Source organism: Melozone crissalis, unplaced genomic scaffold (genome assembly GCF_028551555.1).
Source record: "Melozone crissalis strain CALT ecotype California unplaced genomic scaffold, PUWL_Pcris_2 ptg000016l_1, whole genome shotgun sequence".
Classification (NCBI taxonomy): domain Eukaryota; kingdom Metazoa; phylum Chordata; class Aves; order Passeriformes; family Passerellidae; genus Melozone; species Melozone crissalis.
This window is the reverse complement of record NW_026535794.1, coordinates 33,882,715-33,899,181: the sequence shown is the minus strand read 5'-3', so window position 1 is coordinate 33,899,181 and position 16,467 is coordinate 33,882,715. Positions and strand designations below refer to the sequence as shown.

The 16,467-nt window shown below is 42.9% G+C and overlaps 2 protein-coding genes across 9 annotated transcripts in view; one reads left to right on the top strand and one right to left on the bottom strand.

The window, feature by feature from the left end:
• CBX3 (chromobox 3) overlaps positions 1-1,903 on the bottom strand; it is a 14,238-nt gene extending 12,335 nt beyond the window's left edge. For 4 of the 5 annotated variants that reach the window (XM_054274181.1, XM_054274182.1, XM_054274180.1 and 1 more), the window contains exon 1: positions 920-1,038. The gene's annotated coding sequence lies outside the window, so the exon portion shown is untranslated. Of the gene's footprint in view, positions 1-919; positions 1,039-1,815 lie in introns of those variants that run through there. The other variant, XM_054274185.1, reaches the window with a different exon arrangement.
• HNRNPA2B1 (heterogeneous nuclear ribonucleoprotein A2/B1) lies at positions 1,124-16,467 on the top strand. 4 transcript variants are annotated; one of them, XR_008482953.1, is made up of 12 exons: positions 1,124-1,329; positions 6,376-6,486; positions 7,391-7,537; positions 8,640-8,850; positions 9,139-9,240; positions 9,330-9,419; positions 9,901-9,963; positions 10,433-10,552; positions 10,828-10,950; positions 11,965-12,047; positions 13,372-13,502; positions 14,329-16,467. XR_008482953.1 is itself a non-coding variant. In XM_054274177.1 (11 exons), the coding sequence occupies exons 1-10, from the start codon at positions 1,300-1,302 to the stop codon at positions 12,024-12,026; spliced, it is 1,059 nt and encodes a 352-aa protein (XP_054130152.1). In that variant the 5' UTR covers positions 1,125-1,299; the 3' UTR covers positions 12,027-12,047; positions 12,199-12,684. The 4 variants fall into 4 exon arrangements, 3 of the variants coding, with proteins under 3 accessions (XP_054130152.1, XP_054130153.1, XP_054130154.1); XM_054274177.1 differs by lacking the exons at positions 13,372-13,502; positions 14,329-16,467 and adding an exon at positions 12,199-12,684 and having other exon boundaries at positions 1,125-1,329; XM_054274178.1 differs by lacking the exons at positions 13,372-13,502; positions 14,329-16,467 and adding an exon at positions 12,199-12,684 and having other exon boundaries at positions 1,127-1,329; positions 9,330-9,410.

Here is a 16,467-nt window from a genome sequence, read left to right as displayed (position 1 = left end):
TCCATGTCATTTCTCATACCGACCAGCTCCATAGGCATGTATTGTCACCGCCCCGCAGCGAGCTATAGAAATGCTAGAATTCCCCATATGCCTGGGTAAAGCAGAGAAGTCCTTTAAGGCCAGAAAGCCTCCCGGACTCAGCGATCCCGCCCAATCCTCCCCTGATACGGGAGGTGGATTTTGGCAGTCCCATGGGCGGCGGGGTAGGCGAAGTGGGAGAAGGGCCGGGGCCAGGGCGCCAGTGCCGAAGGTCTTGCCTTGTGTCTCCCGGAGAGGTAGCAGAAAGGGGCAAAAAAAAAAAAAATCCTCAAAACCCAACAACAGGCCCCCCACCACGGAACAGAGGCAGCCCTGCGGAGGCCTGCTGGGGGCGGCTGCGCCTCGGGCCTGCGGCGGGCGCACATGAGGCCGGCGGGGCCGCCCCGGGCGAGGTAACGGGGACGCAGGCCCCGGGCCGCTTCCGCCGCCGCTGACAGGGCCCCTTCCACGCCGTCTTCCCCCCGCCCCTTCACGTTTCCCCCGGGCCGGGCACACGCAGGGACGGCCGGCGGGCCGGCTTTGTCTGCCGCGCGGGTGCCGCTGCCCCCGCCCCCGGCGCTGCTCTCCTTCCCCGGGGCGACAGCGTCCGCGGGTCCGGGAGCTGGCCTCCCTCCCTCCCTCCCCGAGCGGGTGCCGAAGCCCCGATTCCCCGACTGCTCCGCTCCGCCCGCCACCCCCCACCGCCAAGGAAGCGGGGGTGGGGAAGAAGCGGCGGTGGGGGGAGGCGGGCGGGTTGCGCTCCGCATCTCCCCGCGGCGGCCCGCAGCGAGCCGCAGAGGAAAGGGGAGTCAGGGAAAGGGACTCGAGGGTGAGTGGGGTGAAAGGAGGCGGCTGCAGCGAGAGAAAAGAGGGAGAGAGAGAGAGAGAGAAGGATACAGACTTCAATGGTGCCCAGCCGCTTGGGTCTCCTGTCTCCTCCTGGCTCCCGCCCTGCGCGCACTGAGCGGCGGCGGCAGCAGCAACAGCGACATCCGCGGGGGGCTGAGGCGGGGGGTGGGGGCAGGGAGGGAGAGAGAGGGAGGGCGGGAGGCGGAGGGCGGGGAGCGGCGCGGCGGTGGCTGGCGGGGCTGGGCTGGGCTGGGCTGGGCGAGCACTGCGCGCCGGCGGCTGTGACGGGGCAGAGCGCACGACGCCGCCACCGCCTACGCGCGAGCCGCTACAACCTCCGACCGTCGTCGCCGCCGGCACAGGAGGGGGGCCAAGACGTCTCTCCAACGCGGGGCGAGCGCAGGACCGCGCCAGGCGTCCAAAAGAAGGAAGATGCCTCGCGGCGACCGGGAAAGCGACTGGGTAAGCCTGGGGGAGCGGACGGGGTTGGCGGACCCCGGGAGCTACGGCCGCCATCATGGCCGCCGCTGCGAATGCGCGCCGGCCCGATGCTGCCCGCCGCCGTGGAGCGAGGCCCTCGATCGGTGCGGCCGGGCGGGCCTCGGGCCTGCGGAGGGCGGGCGAGGAGCGCTGGGGTGGGTTTGAAGCTCATTTGGAGGGGTCCCCCTTGGAGCGCGGCCATTTCCCGCGTTGCGGCGGGGAGGCCTGGGCGTGAGCAAGGGGAGGGGGGAGGGAAGCGGGCTCGGAAAGCAGCGGGCCTCTGAGGCCCGAGAACTCATTCATAAGTGAGAAAAGAGGTTCGAGGAGTCGGCTGGAGAGGCTTCGCTGCGGGCGGGAGATCCGCGGGTGGATCCGCGGTGAAGCTGAAAGGGAGGGGGAGCAGAGGGGGCGGGAAGAAAGGAGCTGCTCCAGCGCCATTTCTTTGGCGCGCGGGGCGGCAGCACTCACCCTTTGTCGCGGTGCGTGTAGGGCCGCCGGAGAGGGAAGAAGGGAGGGGATGAAGGAGGGGAGGAGAACAGAGCGGCGGAGCGGGCGGCACGCCCGATGCCGACGGTGCGGGGGAAAGAGCGGAGCGGGCTGCGGTGAAGTCCGCCTCCCTCCCTCCGCCGGGGCCCCGCGATGTGTCGCACTTGTGCCAAAATCTGTGTAGCTCTCACTTCCTCCTGCCTGGGCGGAGGGGGAAGGGGGCCAGAGAGAGGTTTCGAGGGGCGATGTGCGGCCGCCCCCGACTAATATTAACGCCCAGGTTTGAGCCTTCGGGGCCTTTTCTCAATTTCCGGGAAAAAAAACCAAACAAAAACAAGTGACACGGTGCCAGCAGCGTTCGAGGCCGCTTCGGCTGCGCTCGGGCACGTCTCGCGAGCCTGTCGGTGGTCGGAAACTGCCGAGCTGGCTGAAGTAGTCGATGACTTGCTGCGTCTTTCTGTCCGGAAATTGCCGAGCTGGCGCCGAGCGCCATTTTCGCCTGCTGCGGCAGATTCCGGAAATTACCGAAGCGAGTCGAATGAGCTTCCATTCCTGGTTCGGGTTTTTCCGGCGGCTGTCGAAGCGGATAAGCTCGACGACGACAGCTCCTTCGGCTCATTTCGGAGGCGGCCATTACTAACGGAGTCCATGACTTTCCATTACACGATAAAAACACGTAGGGGCGTTATTCAGAACTGCAGCCCCTTTGGAGATATTTAAGCTCCAGAGCCTGCCTTTTTTTTTCTTTTTTTTTTTCTTTTTTTTTTAATAAATTAAACCTCGGAAGAGAGCCCGAGCTGGAGTAGGAGGGCGCTAACACTACGCGGAGCTGAATTTCAAATTACGTAACAGCTCGGGCAGCCATTACCGACCGGTTGTACGGTACTCTCGAGCAGGAATTCATAAACCATGAAGAATATGGTACGTGGAATGGGAGGATTTAGAGCTTGCTTTTAAGGAGGGAGACGCGTTTGCTTGTGCAGACAGTGAATTTTTTCGGGGCTGAGCATTACAGGCAAGCTTGAGTGGTCCGCTCAAGTCCGGGCGCTGCTGTCGGGTCGCAGCGCGGGGTGGATGCTGGATGTCTTTGCGCAGAGGAAGGTTCTGGAAGCGGCGACTGGGGCTGGCGCGCAGCCTGGCGAGGCGGCAGAAGCTGCGGTAACCGCGCATGGCGGACAGCACGTTCTTGAGCCCGTGGCCTTGGCTATTAGCTGCGCTGCTGCTGAAGTGTCGCAGGAGGAGGGGGAGTTGGAGCTCCGCGTGTTGGGGGCCGTCTTGGCCTCGCAAGGCGCGGAGCGGCCGAGGTGGCGCTGCGGGTAATGGCGGTGGCGAGGGGGAGGGGTAAAATGGCGGCCTGGCCGAGACTCGTGGTGCGAGGGGCTGTGGGGATCCCTCCGGCAGAGTGGGCAAGGCGGGGGCCAGCTGTAGTCGTCAGGTGTTCACGGGGACGAGAATGAGCGCCGGAGAGGTCTTAGTACCGCGTGTGTAGGTGCACGCTAGAAGCAATTTGCAGCGCTTTCCCTGGAGGCGGCGGCTGCTCCCGGGCGCCATTTTCCCCGCCCGGCTCGGGGCCGCGGTGTTCCCGCTGCCGCCACATGGCGGAGCCGGCGCGGCCGCTGCGTCCCGGCTGCCACAGGCGGCGGGCGAGCAGCGCTGAGGGATTGCCGAGCCCTGGAGTTCAGGGATCCCCTTCGCTTGTTTCCCTTAAACGTTTTTGTTACCCGAATTCTTAATTCCGCAGTCAGCGTGGATTGTGTGTGCGCACGTTACCGCTATATGAAACACCTTTCCTTGCTCTGGTGATTAAGATTTCAGTAAAGGTTATGCATTTTTTATGCTTTCAAGTTGCTTTAAGCCTGTGAAGGAAAGTTTAAAATACACACGGATGAAGATCCTACAGAGGTAAAAATTTGCTCTGGCGTTTGATTCCTGCTACGGGATGTACTGTGGAAATCTCGAGAGAGGTGTTACCTCCAGCTTTTATATTGTGGCCTTTCCTAAGTATGAGGTGTCTGTGTCTTTACCAAAAGAGTATTTTCCTCAGGATTTCAAGAGGTACTGGTATGATGATAGTTATTGTTGTTATTTTATACTTTCTGCACAAACTTTTGATGGGCAGAACTCTCTGGACTTTGGTAGGAGGTTAGTGTTATTGCCATCCAGAGCTTCTCCAAACTGGCTCATTTTAAGACAAATAGTTTCTCTGCATGTAGAGATTGTCTGCATGTTAGTGGAGCCGCCTGTGTGTGCTGTTTTGGCTCAATGGTTTTCATTAAGAACTGGTGATGAATTTCGTTATTGCTGTTTTCTGACGTGTGGTGGTAGATTTTCTAGGTAGATCATGACCCTAAATACATCTGTGAAATGCATTAACTATTCTGTTCAGTGTCTGGTAGTTATATGTAGTATATTTTTATAATCGTTCCATTCTTTCATTGAGTTCCATTTACAGGTTTATTGCTGTTTTCAGGAGTAAACATAACACTGAAAATATCCTATCTGCCTACTACACTTTCTTAATTATCATATTTTTATAATAATATCCTTTATTAAATGTATGGTTATTGATTATACAGGAAAAAGTTTTCTTGTAGATCTATGAAACTGTAAGCAAGTGGTCCCTAATTCTCAAGCAGCAAAACTGAAGGGAGGATTTTGTTTTTGTAGTATTGTTGCTTAAATTTTTTTTCTACCTCCTACTCAGAATTAATAAATGACATATCGATGAATATGATTTTTTTTATAGTGGTCTGGTGTGCAGTGTTCTTTTGTTTGTTCCTTTTATGCGAAGAGGTGAAAATAAACTAGTTAAAACACGTCTCTGCTGCTTCTGAACACGTGTCTTATTTTGCCTGTCCTTTGTGTAAGGAGGAGACAGTACTAGCTTTCATTTTATTCCTAGAAGAAAAAAAAAAATTAGATCCAAGAGCAGATTCCAAATATTTTTCAAGAGAAATTTGAACTCATCAGTCTTAAATAGAGGATGTATTTGGAAGAAGGAGGGGAGAAAGTCGACTTCCTTGTCAGACTGCAGTACATGAGGCTGGTAATACAGAGGTGTATTTTGAAGAAAAAACCCTAGGTTGTCACTGCCTACACTAATTGTGTTCTGTTATGCATCTTGATCCAGGCCTGCCTTGGACAACTTCAGAAAATATGTTGGTCTGCATGCAGCTTGGCTTAATACTTCTAAAAGCATATGTGCACTGCAGTATTTTCCTTGTTTTCATAGTCTCTGTTTTTCTAGTTTCCTATTTCAATTTAACTTAGTCCCCATTGCACAGTTAGTCGTGTTTGTCAATTGCACTTTCCTCTGCGATATTTGAGTTGTGTAAAAAATAACCACCACACTAAAGAAAACACCCAACCAAACACCCAAGCAGATTTTCTTGATTTTTAAAGTTAGTTAACAGTAAAAAGCTGAAGTGATTTGGTTTGAGTTCTCTTGTCCCTAGAAGAAAAGTTCTCTTCAAAACAACATTCTAAAATAATGAATTTGTGGAAGGGAACTACTTCTTAGTGCATTTTTTAAGTTTGGCATGAAATTTTCGCACTTATGAGCTAGTGATACTTTTGTATGTAAAACCCGGCAATTAAAAGGCCTGATTTGTATAAAAAGTTACTGTAAAAGTGCTTTGAACTGGTAGAAGTTGGAAGGTTCTCCTTTCTGCTGTAGTTTACCAGTATATACAAGAAAAGTGAATTCAATAGCTTATTACTGGTCCTGATTTTTGTTGGGTTTTTTTAATGATGCTCTTCTCATTACATAAAAGATCTCTGCTTAACAAGTGCAGTGATAGTTTCTCTGCAAGAAAATAAAGTCTTACTGAAAGCATTAGTGGATATGAATATATCCACTATTGTATTATTCACATTTCTACTTGGAAATGAATTATTTTAATGGTGCTCCTGTTGAGGGTGTATAGGTTTATTGGTAATTCCAGTGGTGTGGGATTCCAGGTAAATTTTACAGATTGCTTGAGTTTCATTTGTTTTAGTGATTATGGAGAAAACAGGAATTGTTACCCTGTTACATAACATATTTAGATGTATTTAATTGATTTTCACTCACAATGCCTTGGATAAATAGTACGGTAGTATTAATGTAGAACAACTTTAACCAGAATGGTTTTTATAATTGAATGTTACCCAGGATGGAATCAGACAGTATAAATTAATTCCTATTTTCTGTAATAAAAACAAATCCCAAAGTTCTCATTTTCTTTAAAAAGCATCTCATATGGGTCTTACAGAGGAATATTCTGAAAGTCTTCAAGTGTGGTTCCTTGCTCTTGATATTTAGAGGGAGATGCAGGAATAAGGACTAAAGAAATTTGTATTGTAAAAGCAGACCTGTAGAATTGCATAAATTACTTAAATCCTTTAATAGGGGTAGAACCTTTAGAAGAGCCAGGTCTCATTTTGAAAATAAGTCTTACTGAAAGTATTTGACACCTATGAAAATCTTGGTTAGTGTTTGATTTGCTAATGCAGAAGAGGTGTTTCAAATTATATGAATGTAATCTTTTTTTCTCGTGGCAGAGGGAAAAGGAGCAGTTCCGCAAACTGTTTATTGGCGGCTTAAGCTTTGAAACCACAGAAGAAAGCTTGAGGAGTTACTATGAGCAATGGGGAAAGCTTACAGACTGTGTGGTAAGTTCAGCATACCAGTACATAGCAGTGGCATGGAATGTGTAGGAATTTTAAATGTGTGTTTTCTGGGTTGCTTAGAGAAGATGGAATATTAGCTTTTAATGGTACAGTTGGTTGCTTTACACACAGTTCAGTCCATTGTAGCAACGTGTAAATTTTACTCTTGCAAGCTTGATTAAGTTAGGGAACATTCACAATCTGTTTTCTGTAAACAGATTATCTAACTACTGATTGCAACAGTTCAGCTTTGGTATCTGAAAGTTGTCTGAAGTGCATTAGGAAGTGCTTCCAGGGAGCACTATTACATCTGTGTGGTTGGTAACATTTGGCAAAAAATGGTGTCTTGGTAAGCAGCCTCAGTAAAGCTGGAAAAGGATGTCTTTCTCTGTGATGTTTTCATAGAGTTGTTAAGGTTGGAAGAAACCACTTACTATTTAACCATGCACTGACAAGTTCATCCCTAAACCATGTCTGTAAGCACCTGCATTTGTGTGTCTTCTAAATACTGACAGGGATGGTGACTCTGGTAGAAGTTCTCTGCTGAAGTGTCGTGGGAGTAGTAAGTAATAACACAGGTTTAAAGTCGGTGGTCTTCATGAAGCTTAAAAGAAACTATGTGAATGGTTTTGTTTTTGTTTTTTTTTCCAAAAATAAACACAAGTATAAATGCACCTCACTGATCTAGCTGCATTTCTGAGTTAACTGAGTCTTGGAGGACAGCAGTGGTTTGAATTTCTTTGATCCCAAGCAGTGTCACTCATACTAAATCAACAGAGTGTGCTGCTTTGTGTTTTGAAATCAAACCAAGGAAAAAGTAAATTAAGCTTACACACTCTTAATACTGTTACCAAAAAGCTTAACATGAGACAGATAGAAATAGTTTAAATGTGTTTATTGATTCTAGGTAATGAGGGATCCTGCAAGCAAGAGATCAAGGGGGTTTGGCTTTGTAACATTCTCTTCCATGGCTGAAGTTGATGCAGCTATGGCTGCAAGACCTCACACGATTGATGGAAGGGTGGTTGAGCCTAAGAGAGCTGTGGCTAGAGAGGTAAGTATGGCTTTGAAAGCAGGTGCTTCTCATGCTTTGAAAAATGCCTGTTTTGGTCAGACAGTTGGGCTTTGTTTTTGTTTGAAGTTGTCTGGGTTTAAATTACCTGGTTCAAAGCCGATAGTTGGGGCATTATTTCCCACACTTTTAGTCTCTTATATCTATGTCTACTATTACAGTGAATTATGTTACTCTGGTTATGGAATCATGTCTGCAAGGGACAGGTCTGGGGTCTGAAACATGTTGTAGCAAACATGTTCTGTTGAATATTTGTAATTATGCAAATTCCAAAGCAACTTTTCTGGAATAGTTCCTGTTACAAGCCTCAAATTAATAAACTCCTGTCAGTCTTTCTGATTATTCCAAGATCTTTCTGGGGTATTTCTAAAAGGTACATAAAACCAGAGCCAGGTTACTGTGGCACAGAGGTGCTTGAGGAGCAAGGGTGGATTATAATGCAAGTTCTGTTCACCACATGGAAGCTCTGGGAGGGCTTACCAGATTAAGGTTGGACTGATGAACTGGATTTGAATGAGCTGTCCCAAAGGTATGGGGAAATGGAAATTGTAATCACTGGTACCCCTGTTAGCTATCCCGATTTTCTTTCCATTCCCTGCAGAATGCAGGGTTGGTTAGCATTTGGAAAAAGGTAATTACAACAGCATGTGTGTATGCAGTTTAATGGGATTAAAATGCATAGTTGTGAATTTGCTGAGGTTGAAGGGCCTTGATACAAGTGCAGTGTGGGTTCATTGCTGTCAGGGTATTGGGCAGAACAAACTGATGCATCTTTGTTTTAACAATTACAGAAGTCTGCTCTAACTTAAGTTATTAAATACTTGCAGTTCTTTCAGACAGATAATCTGTGTCATTTTTCAGTGCTTTTAAAGCTTTGACATAAAAGAGGGAGGAAAAACCTCCAAGTAATGCTGTGTTACTTTCCTCTTAGAAGGCCCCCTAAATGAGCCTGCAAGGTCATGCCTCACAAAAGGGCTGTACCTTAAAAATTGTAGTTTATCTGAATTCTGTTCCTGAAATCCAGCTAAAATAGTGCTTTGTGAAATTGTTTTTTTTGTGCTAATTTAGAAAATTCTTTTAACAGGAATCTGGAAAACCTGGTGCTCATGTTACTGTGAAAAAATTATTTGTTGGTGGTATTAAAGAGGACACTGAAGAGCACCACCTTCGTGACTACTTTGAGGAGTATGGGAAAATCGACACTATTGAAATCATTACTGACAGACAGTCTGGTAAAAAGAGAGGGTTTGGATTTGTTACATTTGATGACCATGATCCTGTGGATAAAATTGTATGTAAGTAATTTCACTCCTTCTTTGGATAGTATTAATTCTTACAGCCTCAGCATAAAGCTGAGCTTACAGATAATGGGATTTAGTTATGTGCCTGTATTATTTGCTCCATCATAGGTTGCTGGATTGTGTGGGAACATGTATTTCAAATAAGTGTTGTCATGTTTGTTACAAAATCGTATGGTATTTTGTGTTCTCTTATATGATTCAGAATGTGTTTGTGTTAGAAGTCTGATACTCTGACTTGTTGCCAGTTGAATGCTGATAGCCTGTTATTTGATATGGTTACAGTGCAGAAGTACCACACCATCAACGGACATAATGCAGAAGTAAGGAAAGCTCTCTCTAGACAGGAAATGCAGGAAGTTCAAAATTCTAGGAGTGGGAGAGGAGGTATGTACAAGTAATGGTTAGTAGTTTGTGGTTGATTTTTGTGTTCACTTTCCACAATCTCACTACTTATAAATGTTAAACTGATACAGGAAACTTCGGTTTTGGTGATGCTCGTGGAGGTGGTGGCAACTTTGGTCCAGGACCTGGGAGCAATTTCAGAGGGGGAGCCGGTAAGACAGGCATGTTTGTAGCATTTACATTTTTTACCTTATTAGTGCTTTTTTTTCTGGTTCTGGAGAACTTTGTGTGCTGTGGTACCGTTTGACTTACATGCACCTGTAGCAGTGGAAACAATTTTTGGGAAAAGTAACTTGCGTTTCGGTTTTTCTGTTTTGCTTTGGCTGTGGTTTTTTGGTTGGGTTTGGTTTTTATTTTTTAGCTTTTATTGAAAGCCAGAAGTAATCTAAACGTAATTATTTGCTAAAAAAAGATTTCTCTGGTTCTATGCAGCGCTTGCCTGACATTTTAAAACTGGGTACCATATAAACCCAAGAAAAGAAAAAATGTAGAGCAATGATTGGATGTTTAGCTTTATTTTTCTGAAGTTAATTGTACATGTTCTTAATTGATAATTTCTGAGATTTAGTTCATAAGAGTTTGAGAATTTTACTAGTTTGCTGCAGCTAAATTGAAATCCTTTGGGGTTTTTTCTCCCAATAGATGGATATGGAAGTGGCCGTGGATTTGGTGATGGATATAACGGATATGGCGGAGGACCTGGAGGTTAGTTTGCTGTTGTGGTGGTGATTTGTTTTTCTCTCATTAAGAAACACTTCCATATTTATGTTCATATGTATAAAATTTATCTGAATTACCTGAGCCATTTTGTTGGCTTTAAGAAATGTACATGGTTGTTGGCTTACGTCAGATTTCCATATGGCAGATTGTATGGTTATTTTTTGGACAAGCATTATTATCTTTAGGATAAGAGTGGGTCTTAAATTTCCTGGAAAATGAAGATTAATTAAACCTTTCAGTTGAGGTCTTCAGGCAGTCTGACTGTTGGGGTTTGGTCATAGTTCAGTTAGGGTGGGTGTTAGTATGTGTTTTAAAAAGTACTGTCCATAGAAATTTCTTTACAAAACTACCTTTTTTATTCTCTCTGTTCTTCTAAACAGAAAAATATTTTTTGTGTATAATTTGAGTGCATTTTATATTGAAAAGCTAATTTAAAAGGATTATGTTCACACAGGTGGCAACTTTGGTGGCAGTCCTGGTTATGGAGGAGGAAGAGGAGGCTATGGTGGAGGAGGACCTGGTTATGGCAACCAGGGTGGGGGCTATGGAGGTGGTTATGACAACTATGGAGGAGGTAACATTTAAGCTTAAATTGTTCAAGCATTTCAGTTACAAATTACTGCAAGTCATTTGAGGTTGGGGGGAATGGTTGTTTGGAACTGTTGTGTAAGGAAGTTGTTGTTTTTCAAGTAGTATGAAATAGAACAAAAACATTGTTTGGTGCATGCACTGCTGGAATACGTGTGTGATTTTGTACTTTGTTTAGAATTTTTATAATGGGGTGTCTTAAAGTGTTGCATCCATTTTAGCTCATGTAGGTATTTCTCCACTTTTGTTTTGATAATACAGGCAATTATGGAAGTGGAAACTATAATGATTTTGGCAACTACAACCAACAACCTTCAAATTACGGTCCGATGAAGAGTGGAAATTTTGGTGGCAGCAGGAACATGGGGGGACCATATGGTGGAGGTATATGTCCTGTATAGTTCCTTGTACTTGGAGTGGGTGGACTTCTAGGACTTTGGGGGAGATAGAAGACATGGGGTAACTGTTTTGAACTAAAAAATGGTAGACTGAGATTAGGTATTAGGAAAAAACTTACTGTGAGGGTGATGAGGTGCTGGAACAGGTTGCTGAGAGGTGGTGTGAGTGCCCCATTGCTGGCAGTGTTCAAGGCAGGGTTAGATGGGGTTTTGAGCATCCTGGTCTAGTGACAGATAACCCTGCCTATGGCAGAGGGTTTGGAACAAGATGACCTTAAAAGGTCCCATCCAGCCCAGGTTATTCTATGATTCCAAGGTGGGTGTGTAGGAATTGGATAACTTGTGCAGTTAGATGTATTGCAGTGCCTGTGTTCTTTCTGCAAGTTTGCTTCAGTGTCTTGAGATTGTAAAGCTTGTCTCAGGGAAATTTATTTTGAAACAGATAAAACATACTAACTTTTTCCACAGTGTTGTGCAATTTCGATTTTAAAGATTCTATTTCATGTTCTTTGCTGTCAGCTCACACTATTTGTGGAGAGTCTAGTTAATTTCCAGCACATCTGCTGTGATTTCATTTTATCCTCCTCTTGTGTCTTTTTTTTCTGAGGCATCCTACTTTTTGTTGTCTATAAGTTACTTAATATGGAGTATCAGACTTGTGAAATGGAAACTGAAACATAAAGCCCTTTCTTATAAGGTTTAGCCTACAAGCAAATTCAGCCCTCACAGTCTTAAGACAGCACAGTGCATCAGATTACATGTGGCACTGTTGAATCTTGTAAGATTTCAGCATGTAGTTGCTTCCTGTGGCAGTCTTTGGAGGTTCCTTAGAGGAAAACAGTGAACTGTTAAAAGCCTGTGTTGCAAATGCTGTCACTGGAATTAAAGCAGATGTTACTCTTCATTTAGTCAAGCTTTGATTGATTGCTTCCGTGAAAAACTTTCCTAGATTTAAAAATGTACTGATGGGACCATTCTGTTTGTTGTTCTGCATCTGCAGGAAACTATGGTCCCGGGGGCAGTGGAGGCAGTGGTGGATATGGAGGGAGGAGCCGTTACTGAGTTTCTTCAAGCATGCCATGGGTAAGTATGTTTTTAAGTGTTAATATTGCAGTGATTCTTGAGAGTAGCTGCAGGAGTTAAAAGCTTTTTAGGATATTATCTTTCCTTTAAAAAATGGTTAGATGAATAATTTCATAACCTATTTTTTTACTCTTTACTTCTGTTGAAACAGGCTTCACTGTATAAATAGGAGAGGATGAGAGCCCAGAGGTAACAGAACAGCTTCAGGTTATCGAAATAACAATGTTAAGGAAACACTTATCTCAGTCATGCATAAATATGCAGTGATATGGCAGAAGACACCAGAGCAGATGCAGAGAGCCATTTTGTGAATGGATTTGGATTATTTAATAACATTACCTTACTGTGGAGGAAGGATTGTAAAAATGCCTTTGAGACAGTTTCTTAGCTTTTTAATTGTTGTTTCTTTCTAGTGGTCTTTGTAAGTGTAGAAGCATTCCTTTGATAATGTTAAATTTGTAAGTTTCAGGTGACATGTGAAACCTTTTTTAAGATTTTTCTCAAAGTTTTGAAAAGCTTTTAGCCAGGATCATGGTGTAATAAGACATAACGTTTTCCTTTTAAAAATTTAAGTGCGTGTGTAGAGTTAAGAAGCTGTTGTACATTTATGATTTTAATAAAATAATTCTAAAGGAAATATTGTGTAATTTTAGATTTTTTTTTTAATACTGTAAAATAAGGCAAGGAGTGGGTAGTATAAGGTCCCACAAATAATACAAAGCTATTGTTGTACGTGTAAAATTTAATGCTGGTGAGAAAAAGTATGTTGTCTGTAAATTACCAGGTTTAAACTATCTAGGTAACTTAAGGGGTATCTCTGCAAGGAGAAACACCTTTTTAGATTTTTTAGATGCTGCTTCTTCAATGGCAAGGAAAGGAAAAAACCCCAGCAAGGTACTCTTCCAGGGACGCAGGTCTAGTACAAGAGAACTCTTGAAAACGTCACTAAAAGTTCAGCCAGTCTTAAAAAGCTGTGCTGTATCTCTGCAAAGCTTTAACTACGGTAGATTGTTTATAAGGATGGCAACGAAGGCTGAGGGTGTAGAGCAAAATAGTTCTAAGCTTCAGTTAAACTTCTTTAGGTAAGATCTTGTTTACTTTTCCTTTCTTAATGTTTCAAACCCAAGAAATTAATAATGTATGACAGTATTCTTTCAGTATAGTGATTATCATTATGTAGTTTAACATATAGCAATGAATTGAGTTAACTATTACAAATTGAAAAGAAATTTGTGAATCCTGTTTTCTTGTATTATTAAATTTTTTTACAAAAATAATTGTTAATTTCAGCTACTTAACATATTTTTTTCCTACTGGAATCTAGCTATGATATGAACCCTGGACAAGCATAGACTGCTGCCACTGTACACTGCTACAGTTGAACAAATGAGACCTGCAAGTGTCCATTAGTAAAGCTTTGCAAGGGTTCCATCCCTGGTGTTGGTAGTTAAAATGGTAGGTCACAAGTTAATTAAATCATACAACTTTATTTTTGCATCCTGCAACATTTTCTTTTTTCTTGGGAGTCTATGCATTATGGTGGTTGCAAGGTAATGCAATGAAGGTAGTTCTGTGCTGTTGAAAATGAACTATGTTGTTCCGTGTCTTGTCTGCTGTAATCTATTCTATATAACACATTTCATCCTGAAGGTTCCCAAGTAACTGTAGAGTGTTTACGTGTAAGGAAAAATTTCACCACAGAATACATCCGCCTCTGTGAAGGAATGTGTCGTCCATTCTTTTAACAACTGCATAAGCAGTTCTTTAGGAGGGCAAGTGAAACCTTCAAATGAAACTGCAGGTGGTATTTCATAAGTGTACAGTGTATTTGTGTAAATTGGAATTTGGCTAGAATGTTGAGGTTTCCACCATTTTTTATAGTTCTTGCAGCTAACAAACCTTAGTGCCAAATTTAGTCAGCCTTACTCTCACTGCATTGAATGTGTGCACCTCAAATTGATGGAAATTTATCAAGTATTGAATGAGTTACTCAGAGTAAGGGTGGCATACTCTACTAGATTTGGTTTTAAATAAAAATCAACAAAACCTGTCAAAAAAAAAGGCAACCAAAAATGCCTTAATTTCAAAGTTCATTGCCTCTAAAAGGCTACCCATTGAAGAACGTGGACTCAGCTAACAAAAGTCCTGTTCCTTTTGTGTTAGACACACCAGTGAACTGCTTATACTTTTTTTTTAAAAATGGCTGAAGTTCCCCTATTGGTAATTTGGTTTAGACATATGTGATAAACATCTTCAGATACACTTTTTTTTTCTTTGGCAGGAAGGTGCCATGCTGCAGGTAACTAATGAAGAAGTGGTCAACCACAGAAACGCTTCAAGAAATAAGAAATTCTGTATCATCAGAAAATAGTTGTTTTTGCTGCCTTCATTAAAAATCTAGAGGTTAAATGAATACTGATAAAACATCACAATTAGTACAGATCCCTGTAATGATGGGTTTTTTAAATTATAGTAATAATGTCTTGTAAACCTTTCGAATAAAATTCAGATTCGTTAGGAGAAACAAATCACTAATGTTAAAATAGCAAACATTCTGTGAGTAGAAAGTTTAACTACATATATTTATAACTTTCATAGCTTTAAAATAAAGTATTTTTATACCAAAGTAGTTCTAGTGTAATGCTTAATAAAAACTTAGTGTGTATCCAGCATTAAATAATGTTTATGTTTAGACCCTTCCATGATTTGAAACATTCCACTTCGAGGTGAATTTAAAACAGAATCAGTTTGACAAGTGTGTTCATGGAACTTGTTTCTCTGACCATGGGCATCTGTTCTCTTTTGGGAGAAACAGGGCTGCAAATTTAAAAGTGCTGATGTCTTTGCTGTTGGACACAAGTGCTTAAAAGTAGCTTTATTTGGCTGTGTTTTATATTACCTCATACTTTACTGTTAATGAAACTACCACCAAAGCCAGGTTGTCAGATTTCAATAGGACAAGAGCTTTATCCTTTTCACTTTTAAAGTGCTTTTAGCATCAAGACAGACAGACTGACTGGAATGTAGAGTTCCTGCTGTACAAAGCTTATTACCCATAGATGCATCTGGGGGCAGAAGGAAAATACCAAAACAAAAAATGCCAAATCAAACAAAACCAATAAAACAAACACCAAGTGTGAACTTGGGAAAGCTCAGTTGGGAATGTATTTAAGGGAAGATATCTTGAGGTTATACTGTTTTAACCACTTATCTTCATGCATGGTTTATTCAAAACTTGAAATTTATATGCTTTGGCAGAATCATGTCTTTAACCTTTAATTATACTGTTTAAGGATTCACATACAATTTTCTTCTGTTTCTTAAGTTGAACTTTGAAATACTTGAATAGGTAACCGGTGGGCTGCAACGGAAGCAGAAAATGAAGACACACAAATCTGCTTTACTTTCTTCTTTCCAACAGAATGACCAGATCATAAGGAATTTGCCTTCTTTCCTATAACTCAGATGTAGTTGATGGAAGTTTTCTCTTTACAGTTGCCAAGTCCACATTCATACACCATTTTAAAAACTAACCAAACCAAAGGGCAGTAATTTTTCTTTTCAAAATACTATTTCAGTAGTGTAGCAACAAGGTTTAAAATTTACTTGCTTTGAGTATGTTTTCCATAAGGAGGATGTTCTCATTTTTATCTGATGGCAGTGGGGAAAGGGAGCGTATAGGGGAGACAGCACTGTGCAAGAATGAAATTACTGGATATTTCAAGTCTTGAAAACCTGGTGTCTTTGACTTTCCTGATCTCCTGCTTTTGAACTTTCATGACTTTTCTCTTGGTATGGCCTTAAAAGTTTAGGAATGTGACAGTCAACAATGGTCACCGGCAAATGTGCTGAGACAAGTCTCGGTTTTGAGTCAACCTCATACTGGAGGTTAGCAACTTCAAATAAAAGCAGTATTGTGTGCTCAATTACTGGTCATCAATTTATAGACAATGGATTCTTACTTTCAGTCAAGTGGGATTTCATCAAACTTAGTCTTCCAAGTAAGTGTAACATTGCAGTGTTTCCAGGTACTAACAGCTGAGGATCAGGTGGTCAGTACTAGGTCCAGCTTTCCCCCAGCAAACACTTCATGCAGCAAACTGAGGGAAGAAAGAAAAACAGCGTAACTTGTTGCTAACTGGTACATGAGCCAAAGAACACCCAAAAGTCGAATATGACTTGTATTTATAAAGTGATGGTGAAAAGAGGTCAGTAGTAGGGTTCTGGCCACTCAGACTTTGTGTTATGTACAATGAAAGTTGAATTTTTTTCATTTCTGTTGTGCTGCAGATCCTAAAAAGCATTCTAGAAAATGCAAACAGTTGCTGTTAATGCTGTAAAATGAACAGGGCATGAACTTTTATGTGTAGGAAAGACTGCGTTCCTTTAGTTTAATGATGAATGTACATGATCTCTTTGT

What these genes read in the sequence shown, in the direction of transcription:
- HNRNPA2B1 (XM_054274177.1), top strand. Translation starts at nt 1,300, where the DNA reads ATGCCTCGCGGCGACCGGGAAAGCGACTGG. An exon ending in AGAGAGCTGTGGCTAGAGAG is followed by an intron (nt 7,538 to 8,639) that starts GTAAGTATGGCT and finishes TTCTTTTAACAG; the next exon opens with GAATCTGGAAAACCTGGTGC. An exon ending in GGGGGGACCATATGGTGGAG is followed by an intron (nt 10,951 to 11,964) that starts GTATATGTCCTG and finishes CTGCATCTGCAG; the next exon opens with GAAACTATGGTCCCGGGGGC.